The 12,278-nt window shown below is 37.9% G+C and overlaps 1 protein-coding gene across 1 annotated transcript in view; it reads left to right on the forward strand.

Moving 5' to 3' along the window:
• The first annotated feature begins 5,412 nt into the window (after window positions 1–5,412).
• The window catches only part of CCDC150 (coiled-coil domain containing 150), a 101,583-nt gene continuing 94,717 nt past the window's right edge, over window positions 5,413–12,278 (forward strand). Inside the window, exons 1-5 of the mRNA XM_023516919.1 lie at window positions 5,413–5,439; window positions 5,529–5,692; window positions 7,047–7,267; window positions 7,386–7,564; window positions 9,325–9,393. Of these exons, the coding sequence (XP_023372687.1) occupies window positions 5,413–5,439; window positions 5,529–5,692; window positions 7,047–7,267; window positions 7,386–7,564; window positions 9,325–9,393 (660 nt within the window). The remainder of the gene's footprint in view (window positions 5,440–5,528; window positions 5,693–7,046; window positions 7,268–7,385; window positions 7,565–9,324; window positions 9,394–12,278) is intronic.

Raw genomic sequence — 12,278 nt, forward strand, 5'->3', positions numbered from 1 at the left:
GCGCCCTGAGCGGGTGAGTGGGAGTCAGAGGCGCGGAACCCACAGTGGGGGACTCGGCAGCGCAGATAAGGCCACCTCAGCCGCTCCCTAAGTAACTCCAGGCTCAGACCTAACTTACGGCGCTTCAGCATAGAATGCCGGTGAAACCCGTTTAGGAGCGAAGTTTGCTTTGTCCTGAATCCAGCTGAGGGAGGCTAGTCGCCGAGGTTTCCAGATAAGCCCCAATACCACCTTTTTTTATTGTGTTAGGTTGGAAGTTCGTGGGAAGGCCATTTCAGCATTAAGGTTTGATTATTCTTACCAGTTACCCTTACTAGAATATAGGCGTCAGGAATTTACATTTGTTCATTGTTGTTTTCCCATTACCTGGCGCTTGTGCTGGAATAGAATAGGCTTTCGTTAAATTTTTATTGAAATATCTTCCTGTTTATTTGCTACCCAGACGTCCTAGGCATAGTGCTAGGCTCTGAAAATAGAAAAAGGATTAATAATCTGGCTCTGCTTTGGAGAAGTTTCCATTAATCTGTCTTGAACACCCCCACACACATATGGCTGATTTGTTAATCTTGGCATGCCCAGGACTAGGTCTTTTAATCCTTTCTGTTTTTTGTTATCCAGTTCCTTGGCTTTACAAGCCTTGTATATATTGACCACTTCAGAATTTATATTTCTCGTTCACACCTCTTCATTGAACTGTGGATCTACAAAATTAGTCATTTATGGATATCTTTCTTGTTTTAAATTTAACATTTCCAAAACAACTCTAAATCTTCCTCTTCAAACTGATACTTCCTCAACAGGCTTCCATTGTCTCATTGATAACACCATCCTTCCCATAGGTCAGGCCAAAAACCTTGGAGTAATCTCAGCTGTTGCTTTTCTATCGTATCTAATCCATCAGCAAAACCTATCTAAAACACATCTGGACTTTAACATCTTTTTACTATTCCACTGTTACCATCCTGGTGCTAGCTATAGCATCTCTTGCCTGTATTGTAGCAGCATCCAAATAGTCTTTCTACTACTTCTGCCCTTGCCCTCTACCATTTGAGGGCAGCTAGATCTAGTTAGAATGTGAATTACAGTGCTTTTTAGGGGTAACTTGTCTAGTAACTTTGAGTCACTAAAAGTAAAGGCCTTTACAACGGGCTTCAAGGTCCTATGTGATCATGTTCCATTATTACTTTCTGTCCTTATCTCACACCATTCTCTTCTACTCATTCCTCTCCAGCTAAACCAACCTTACTGTTTGCGGACCCATAAGATCTAAGGCTTAGGGCCTTTGCACTTGTTCACACTTTCTGGATCTCACTATCCCATATTCACATAGCCTCCTGCTGACCTCCTTCACAGTCTTTGCTCAAGTATCTCAGTGAGGCTTTTTTGGACCACTCTGTTTAAAGTGAAAACCTGAACTGCAGCCTCCATCCCATGTTGCTGTTTTTCTCTACTGCATTTATAACCAATGAAGAACCACCGTATTTTGCTTATTGTCTATCTTCTTTAACTGGAATATAGTAAATTACATGAAGACAGGGAATTGTGTCTGTTTTTGCTCAGTGCTGTACTCACTGCCTATAACAATATCTGGCTCATGGTAAACATTCAGGAAATACTTGTTAGATGTGTAAGTGAATGAAGAGAGTGTTACCGTTTTCCAGTGGTTGTGATAAACAACATTAAGTCCCTGGCCTGTTAATTTGGAACCAATAGCATGTAGTTGTATATGCTTTTGCCAGGTGCACATCTATAGCCAGTTGTAGGAATGGAGCCTCTGTCCGCAGAAGCAAGTACTCTCTTTTTAATGTCAACTGGCATATTGCTTATGACGCTGTTTTTTTTTCCATGCCATTCTTTCCTTGATGCTACCTGTCTAGAAGTTCTTTGGAAGACTCTCCCTAAACATTGAGACAGAATTGTGTTAGTTTGAGAATGATATACTTAGGGAAATTAGTTGCAGATGAACTTTTTTAGAAATAAAAGTTTATATCTTGGTATTTGCATTATTTTTACCATAAAGCATCAGGACTTAAGTTCAAGATAACATTCTATATTTGCTCCTTTCCAAAAAAACAAAAAAACCCCAGAGCACAGAGATGAAAAAGCTATTGCCTGTTTGCTAGAATATTAGCAATTAGAGGTAGTGTCTTTTCTTGTAAGACTGTACTTAGACTATGAGCAATACAGCTATGACTAAGGAGGATCTGCCCAGTGGCCAATGTGTGTGTGTGGGGGGGGAGTGCACGGCATTTCTGCTGCCCCTGCTTTGGGCCTGCCAGATGGGTGAGGACTGGCACGGATGTGAGTAACTGCATTAAAAATTAGAATCTCTCTCTGATGTTAAGCCCCAACTCAGCATATTCATTCACTGGATTTTAAGTCCTCCTCATCCCCTCTTGCTTTAACACCTTTTCAGGTACTCAGGGAATCTCCCTGGTAGCTATTAAGGCTGTCTTCCTCTTGCTATTCAAACTTCACTGCCCCTCTCCCTTGCTGCCAAAGACTCTACTGACGTTGACATTGTTTGGTTTTTGTTTTCCTATGGTGGAGGTGAGGTGAGTGGGGCAGTGGTTCTTGGGAGGAAGAGTTTCCAAGTAACTCTGAGACTTGTTTTTAATAAATCCCCAATGCTAGAATTGGCTTGTTTAATTTTTGAGTCAGCAGTTACTTTGATGACCTGAATAGGGTTCTCACTGACTAAGAGGCTATTTCAAGGATAGTACCATGTATTTCACATAAAACCTTTGTCCCCTACCTACTATCAGTGACCCAGTCATCTCAATCCTCCCTTCCTCAGGGTGAATTTTCTACAAGCTTCCTCCTCAGAGGCTGGGGGTGAAGTTAGTTCCTCGTTTTTGTTTGAGAGTGTCTTCTCTCTGGAAGCCTGAGAAGCTCCAGCTAGAGCAGGTGGGACTGGGTGCTGATGCAAATCAAATTTCTACCCCGATGTTCTTTTTGAAGGAAATGAAGCAATTTAATTTGAATTATTTTCATTTTGTTTTTATGGTTGAATGTATAGTAAAGTGGGTATAAATATAAGTATTTTATATAGATTATGGGTATCTTAGGGAAATAATAACTAGGCATTTCAACAATTACATGAAAAAAACTTAGGTGAGAATCTGTATCCTATTCAAAGTATGTGGGGGAAAGTTTCCCATTTCCTTTTATTCCTCCAAAGGTAGACTTTTGATATATTTATATTAGTAGTATATGCTTGGCTTCTGATGTAAATTAATAATACAGTCTTTTATATTATAACCAGCTACCTGGGCCTACCGAGTTGCCAGAGAAATTGTCCTCTCTCCTTTCTGGCTCTGCTTGTCCTTTCCTTTACTTCTTCCTCCTCCTTGTTTTTCCACCAATGGGAATACTTGCCTGGTGCTACTGTGTATCAGAAGAAAGAGGCCAAAACAAAAAACAAATAAAGTTTATTATTTTCACCTGAACTGAGTAACATGTCAGGTTAACCTGAGCTTCTCTGGCCTTTTCCTTGTGTTTCTCAGACACAGGGGATATTTAAGAGTGAGGCACTGCATAGCTGACAAAAAGAGAGTTCTCACAGCGGTGGGCATCATAAGAGGGAAGGAAAGGACAGGTATCCTCAATTCTGTCCTTTTTATCGGAAAAATGAAAGCCTGCCCAGAAGCCTCTTTGCAAACTTCTGTCTAAAGTCTCATTGGCCATGATGTATCATGTTGGTGTGTCAGCAGCAGAGAAGGTTAGGGACTTGAACTTTTCTACTTTGGGAAAGAGGACAAAGGAGTGAATTGTGTCTGTGCAAGCCCCATTAACCACCCTTTCTCTACTTTTTCTCCCCACCCTTAGTCTTAATTTATTTCTAGGTCAGCAGTAGCTGGATAGGTGATAGAAAATGGAATGGAGGATAAACCCATGTGTCATTTTTCCACTGTTACCCCTTCATTTTTGCCCACCTGACACTATTGGTGCCTCCCTCAATTCTAGCTCTGCTTTATGGCAGCAAAACTGTCTCTAGGGGCTTAGTCAGAGGGTCTTCCTTCTGTTACCCAAGGGATTCCATCCTGGCTCATGTGGTAACATGACCAGGAGTCTCAGGCTCATGAAAACATCAGTCTATTTTTCAGAAATGTAGATGAGCCTTATTTCAAATCTTTATTAATAATTTCTATATGAATTTTTGTCTTGTTAGCAACAAATTGAAAACATGAAAGGGAATTAATGGAAGGAGGCTTCTTTACCCTGTGGCCTTATGCTGATCATTAGCAGCAGATCTCTTGAAGAATGCAAAAAGCTGTGTGAGAAACACATACGGAGGAGCATGAACAGTTAAAAGAGAGAAAAATAGGCCATTTTCTGGGACCTGTGGAAGAGGGCAGAAGGTGATTGGAGAACTCTTTCATGATGAAGACATGTGCCCATGGGTAAAGCAGAAAGCTCAGCCTTTCCACAGCTACCCACTCACTATGCTTCTTACCCAAGGTCTTGCCATCAGTCCTCTCACTTTATGAATTTTGGTCTTGGGAACCACTTTCAGTGATTTGGACCTGAGGTGACCTGGTCCCCATTTTCACTGCCTGGGAGGTGAGGAAAAGGGATAAACCATATTACATAGCAAGTGGGCAGCAAAAGGTAATCTGATATCCCAAGATGAACTTCTGAGAACACATTTCCTTAGGAACACTTTTGCTAGATATAGTTGAGATTTAGAGATAGTTGTGTGGTTAGTTTAGAAATGTATGTATAGGATGGAGTTGTAGAAAAATATTTTTAAAGTTTCCATCAACAACCTTGTCATTAGATGTGAATTATTTACGTATTGGGACTGTTGGGATGACATAAAAGCTATTTCTGCTTTCACTAATGCCCTGACATAAAAGTTTTACTATTCCCGTTTATTGGGGTTTGGGGGAAGAGTCTGTGGAAATTTGATGACAACAGCTGCAGAAAAAGCCTCTGCTCTTGCTATGAAGTTAGTTACAAATTATTTTGAAAATTGCTGCTTCAATATACATTACATAGTTGGCAAATCATTTGTGACAACTGTTCAGAGGTCCAAGTATAGAACTTTTTTCAAGAAGGTTAGATGATAGTAATATCATGATGAAAATAGTTGATAACAAAGGAGATAATAACTCCCTCAACCAAATCATAGGTCATAATGTGTAATTAATAATAGCAAATAGGATAGACTAGATTATATATAAGCAATAACATACAATCCTAATGGTTTACAACATAGATTTGTTGGTCACTCACGCTATATGTCGTCATGGATGCATTTGTGGATCTGTTCATTGGGAACCCTGGCACATGGAGCAGGCCCTAGCAGGGATGTTGCTCATCTCATGGAGAGGTGACAAGACAAAGATGATGAATAATAAGCTGGCTCTTACAGCTTCTACCAACATTTGATTGACCAATGCAGGACACATGGTCATTCCTGAGTTCAACAGGACAGTGATGCATAAGCCTCCCACAGAAAGAAGCAGTAACTATTTTGAACAATAACAGAATCTGCCACACTAATATTGTGACTTTATTCTTAGGTGCATGTAGAAACTACCATGTCCAGACCAGTCCTTTCTCCAACCCATATCAGTGCCACAGCTTCTGAAACATTCACAATACTCCAGCAAAGGATGAGAATAGTTGAGGAACAGACCAGTTCCCTAAGGAATGACCTAATAATGTTGGACTTTGGTGAAGAAAGGTAACAAAGAAAAATGAACTAAATCTCTGTAGATTAAAGAATTTTGCTTCACTGCTTATTAATAAAGAAAATAGTAGTTTGGCTGATGAGATAGATACTTACAAAAGAATTGAAAAATAACAGTTTCCATCTGAACATTAGAAAATATTCGCAAGATACAGAATTCTGTGATAGAGCTATTATCCATATTCTCCTATATAGATATTTAATATGTGTTAATTATGTGTACGAAGCTGATGTTCTGTTCACCCTCAACATTTAATTAAAAACAAAGGTAGTTTTTATGTAATTTAAAAAAATTATTGGTTCTTATTTTTAAATCAAAGCTAGACTTTGATATAAAGATGAAAATCTAAAATGTTGCTTCATAACATTAATTTGGTCTTCATTTTCTTCTGCGTTTATTATAAATTCAAAGAGATTTGAAGCCTTGAAAAATTTTATAATTTAGAATGAGGTACTCCAAAAAAAAAAAAAACTGTATGTTTTTCCTAGTGCTGCTAAAGAAGTTGGCATCAAAAATCGAATTATCTATGGCCTGAGGAATCTGGGAGCCTAAGCAACCAATATCATATTTATTGGTGTTATTTTAAAAATTACATATATAATATTTCCTGAGTGTCTCTCACCAAGACATAAAATTATTATCATTGGTATTATAAATAAATAACCCTTTAACAGTTAAATATTAAATTTGGTAAAGGTGTTGAGTATGCTGGTACCATGATAGGAATGTATATTATGACTTTCTAAAAAATTTTCTAAAAACATGTGAATATATTGCCTTCATGCTAACTTTAATTCTTAGTTCACTACATAGAAGCAGCATTTAACATATTTTATACACACAAAAATGTTTATGAAAAATTGAGATTAAAATAAACAGCTATTAAGAAATGAGTGATCATATATCCTACATTGGTCTCATCCTCTTTACACCTAATAGTGTTCTCTAAGTCTAAATTTGGAGGATCTAACAAATGCTTATTAACTAAGGAATCTCATTATTATTATTTTTTCCTTTTAATTTTATTCTTAATTGACAAATAATAATTATATTTATATAATACAATATATGTGTATACACCATAGAATGATTGCACCAGGCTAGCTAATATATCCCTCACCTCACAAACTTGCAGTGGATCACTAGAACTTTCTCTTCCTGTGTAGATTATAAGTCAGTGTGTCCGCAGGTAGAGGGAGCATCAGGAGTCTCCTGTTCTGCCATGTTGCTGATATCACTCTCTAATTATTTCTCTTTATTAGAGATATAAATTCAGTCAGTGGTTGGGTTACATTGTGCAAATTGCATTGCATTGCATGATACTGTTGTATTGGGGTCTTTGTCTAGAGGTCAATTGGGAGATCTAAACTCTTTAGAAGACACTACAAGCCAGAAAGTCATTAGTCCTGTCCAGAGTGAAGTAACTTGTTCAGGAAAAACAGATGTTTTATGGAAGAACTGTGAGTTTCTGGTGAATCGAATGTGCCGTCTGGAAAGCCTTATCCAGTCCTTGAAGATGAACATCTTTCGCCTGCAAACTGAAAAGGATTTGAATCCACAGAAAACAGGTATAGAGAAAAGAGAATCATCAGAAATTTGGTCTGGTGTAGGTGCTTGATGAGTTTTTTATTCTTATCCTTTTCTGACTTTTCTGTTGCTTGATGCCTCTCCTATGCTGTCTGGTAGCTTTTCTGAAGGATCGATTGAATACAATCCAGGAAGAGCATTCCAAGGACCTGAAGCTATTGCATCTTGAAGTTAAGAATTTGCGCCAGCAACTGAAAAATGTAAAAGAGGAAGAAGACAAGGCACAAGATGAAGTGCAAAGATTGACTGCCACTCTAGAGATTGCCTCAGAGACAAAGGTTTGAGTCCAGAGTTGTCAAGTACAGAGTCACTGTTATGTGTTAGCTGAATTAGTCAACAGACCCATAAAAATGACTTTGTAAAAGTAACTGATGTTGATCTCAGGATTCTTGGCATTTGATGTTTATCTTCATCGATAAGCTAACCACTGTGTGCTGTCAATAATTGATTGTTTATAGAACCCTTACCTTGTACAGATGATATTGGTGGTACAAAGGTGTGAGATAGTCTGTGCTGTACAAGAGCTTCAACTACATATCCTAGCTGAGAAAATGGGGCACAACATATGGGGAAAAAATAAGAGTATAGGAAATGTTATAGGACAGTATAGGACAAAACATGAATATTGTAGAGTAAGGGCTTTGTGTTCAATGTTTGAGAAGGAAGGATGCCCCATCTAGATAGATTAGGTAGGCTTCAGAACCTTTAGAAAGCAAAGTGGAGGGGTAAGGACATTTCAAGGAACACATGGAGGGAATAAGGATTACTAGGAAAAGAAACTAACAATATTGTTCTCTCCTCATGCGGTAGGCTGTAAAACATGTTGCTTTGTAAACAAAGCAAACCTTTAACCTTTGCAAAATCTTGTGAAGTAGGATATTATCCTCATTTTTACAATGAGAGTACTGGGGCCCTGGGAGAAGTGACTTGTCCAAGAACACATACGCCTGTCTTCTTCCTGTAACCCAGGTTTGAACCTAGATCTTTCTGCTGGGTGCAGTTATGTGTAAACTAATCAGGAGTGAGAATTCGTTTGTGGGAAATAAGTTGATTGTTAGCTGGGGATCACATTCTAGAACATCTCAAAATCAAGAATAGTAGTTGGCCTTAATGTTATGGGAGTGATGAAGACTTTTAATATGGAAATGACATAATGAAAACTAAAAATGACTTAGTAGTAATATAGAGTACTAATTTTAAGAAGAAGAGATTAGAAATAGAGAAACCAGTTAGGAGCCTATTGCCTTATTTGAGGCATGAACCTAATTAGGTCTGATCTAAGGTTGTAGCATTTTGAAAGGAAAGAGGGATATTCTGTGAACAAAGATATGCTAGAACAGGCGTCCTCTACCTACGGCCTATGGGGCACATGCAGCCCACCTAGGACATTTATCCGGCCCGCCGGGTGTTTTTGCCACCGCTGCCTGTCCTGCTTAGCAGCTGACTCATCCTGGGGCCCGCAGTCCAGCCCTCCAATGGTGTGAGAGACAGTGAACTGGCCCTCTGTTTAAAAAGTTTGAGGACCCCTGTGCTAGAATATGGTACTGGAAAGAAGGCAAAGAATATGGTGGGAAAGAAGGCAAAGATGACTTTGAGGTTTTCATCTAATATTATGAGCCATTAATAATACTAAAAATGAGAGTAAGTAGTGAAAGCTGTGTTTTTCATTCTCAATTACTAAGCATGAATAATGTTTTAAGCTGGAAGAAACAGAATTCTTAAAAAGGAACTATGCCTTATAGGAAAAATGTCTATTAATTACCAGATTGTCTTTTGATTGTTGAATTTTACATAGAGGTGGGTATGATTTAATATTATTTATGATATATAAGAACATATGACAGAAATCATAAAGTAATAAAATAACTTTCTTTAAATTACTCATAATTCAAATTTATAATAAGGAGTATTTACAACCGTGTTAAAAATAACATTTATAGATTGCCAGAAAAAAGCCTAAATTTGAACTAATATACCTATAGACAATTTCTTCCTGTCATTTCAGATTATTTAGAACCTTTTCTCCTTCTACTTTTAGAAGAATGCAGCCATTATAGAAGAGGAACTGAAGACCACAAAACGTAAAATGAACCTTAAAGTTCAGGAGGTGAGACAAAAAGATGCTTGAGGGTGAAGGAGGTGTTGGAAATGCAGAGGGGAAATCAAAGTAGAGAGAATGAAAAGAAACCTTGGAAGTTGGAAATATTATGACTTTAAAGTCATATTAAAGTCAATATTATGATTTTAAATATTAAAGCTTTAAAATATGCCACATTGAATTCAAGTGAAAAGTTGTCTCCTCCCCTTACATGATGTTAAGGACACCCTTTGCTTCAATATTTCCATACAACTAAAGAGAAAATATAAATGCTCTCTGACCCAGGAAGGAAATAGCTATCACATATACTAGAGTTAGGTGGATACCCTCATGCAAAGGCCTTTTCACTAAAAGTTGTATTTAAAATAAAAAGCTTTTAATAAGTCTGCTAATCTAATTTTACCTTAAAACTTTCACATGTGCATGTTTTTATGTAGACATAAGCTTTTAACTCATTGGATAAATACCTAGGTGTACAATTGCTTGATCATATTGTGAGCCTATGTTTAGCTTGGTAAAAAATTGCCAACCTGTCTTACAAAATGGCTGTATTATTTTGCATTCCTGTCAGCTAGGAATAAGAGTTCTTGTTGCTTCACATCCTCATCAGCATTTGATGGTGTCAGTGTTTTGAATTTCTGCCATTCTAATAGGTGTATAATGGTATCTTATTTTAATTTCTAATTAAATTAATTTCTCTAATGACAAATGACATTGATCTTTTCATATGTTTACTCGCCATCTATATATCTTCTTTGAGGTATCTGTTAAAACTTTTGCCCATTTTGTAACTGAATTGCTTTCTTTTTTCTTTTTCTTTTTTTGAGACATAGTCTCACTTTGTCACCCCTGGTAGAGTGCACTAGCATCACAGCTCACAGCAACCTCACAGAACCTCTTGGTCTCAAGTGATTCTCTTACCTCAGCCTCCCCAGTAGCTGAGACTACAGGCACCTGGCACCCGGCTATTATTTTTTTTTTAATAAGCGATGGTGGCTCGATCTAGCTCAGACCAGTCTCGAACTCCTGAGCTCAGGCAATCCACCCACCTTGGCCTCCCAAAGTGCTGGGATTTCAGGCATGAGTCACCACCCCAGCTGAATTGCTTTCTTATTATTGAAATTTAAGAGTGTGTATATTTTGCATATCAATTCTTTAACATGTTATGCAAATATTCTTACCTGTCTATAGCATATCTTTTCAGTTTATCCCCTTCCCTCCGGTCCCTTCTCCTCCCCTTTTTTGAGACAGAGTCTCATTCTGTTGCCCAAGCTAGAGTGCCATGGCTTTAGTTGCCTTAATCTCCCGGGCTCAAGAGTTCCTCATGCCTTAGCCTCCTGAGTAACTGGGACTACAGGTGCCCCACCTGGATAATTCTTTTTCTATTTTTAATAGAGACAGGATTTCTTTCTGGCTGGTCTCAAACTTCTAGGTTCAGGGAATCCTCCTGCTTCAGTCTTCCAGAATGTTGGGATTACAGATGTGAACCACTGCAACTGGTCGCTTTTCAGTTTCTTAACAGTTTTGTCCTCTGCAGAACAAAAATTTTAATTTTAATGAAGTCCAATTTTTCCTTTCATGGATTTTAACTTTGGTGTTGTATCTAAAAGAGTCATTGACAAACTCAAATCACTCAGGTTTTCTCTTACATTATCTTTTATAAATTTTATAGTTTTGCATTTTATATTTATATCTTTGATCTATTTTGAGTTAATTTGCATGAAAGGGGTGAGATCTATATCTAGAGTAATATTATTTCTTGGCATGTGGACGTTCAGTGGTTCTATCGTCATTTGTTGAAAAGGCAATTCTTTGGATTTCTGTTTAACATTATTTATGGGAAAAGTCTTATTCTTAATTCTTGGTGCTGTAGCAAAATCTTGAATTTTGATTGAACTCTGTCAAGGACCTGTAGAAGGACTATATAGGTCAAACAGGTATTTTCAAGGTATATAGAGCAGGAAGGGTTTATTTTCTGGGCTGCCATAACAAAGTCCCACAAACTGGTTGGCATTAACAGAAATTTATTTCTCAAAGTTTGAGAGGCTAGAAGTCCAAGATCAAGGTGTCAGGAGGGTTGGTTTCTCCTGACCCTCTAACAAGGCTTACAGGTGGCTGCCTTCTTGCCATGCCCTCATATGCTTGTTTCTTTATGTGTGTGAAATCCCTGGTATTTCTCTGTGTCCAAATTTCTTCTTATTTTAAAATAATTACCTCTTTAAAGGCCTTATCTTCCAATAGTCACATTATGAGGTACTGGGTGGTGGACTTCAACATAAGAATTTTCAAGGGAACATAATTCAGCCATAACAGAGGCTATATACAGATAGAATAAATGTGTTTTCTGTCTTCCTAAGAGATAGGAAATATATTTATTAAATATAATGGGTAAAAAAATGTATAAAATCCGGATCTGAAATCAGATTGATTGCCTTAATAATGGTTCCGAAATGAATACCACAGTAGTATAAGTATCACCTAGAGATTCTCTCTGTAGTGTACTTTTATACATTATATGTATATCCTGCACAGAATAGGAAAATGTCTCTTTTTAAAAGTTGCCATTCTTTAAAAAGGTAGCTAGCTAAACTTTTCAAGCCTCTATCATGAGAATGATAAACACAGAATTCAAGGAGTAAATTAGATTCGGCGCCTGTAGCTCAAGTGGCTAGGGTGCCAGCCACATTCACTGGAGCTGGCGGATTCAAATCCAGCCCAGGTCTGCCAAACAACAATGACAACTGCAATCAAAAGATAGCTGGGCGTTGTGGTGGGCACCTATAATTCCAGCTACTTGGGATGCTGAGGCAAGAGAATCGCTTGAACCCAAGAGTTTGAGGTTGCTGTGAGCTGTGACACTGCAGCACTCTACCCAGGGTGACAGCTTGAGAATC

This window comes from Otolemur garnettii, unplaced genomic scaffold (genome assembly GCF_000181295.1).
Source record: "Otolemur garnettii isolate 467f Iridium unplaced genomic scaffold, OtoGar3 scaffold00100, whole genome shotgun sequence".
Lineage (NCBI taxonomy): Eukaryota > Metazoa > Chordata > Mammalia > Primates > Galagidae > Otolemur > Otolemur garnettii.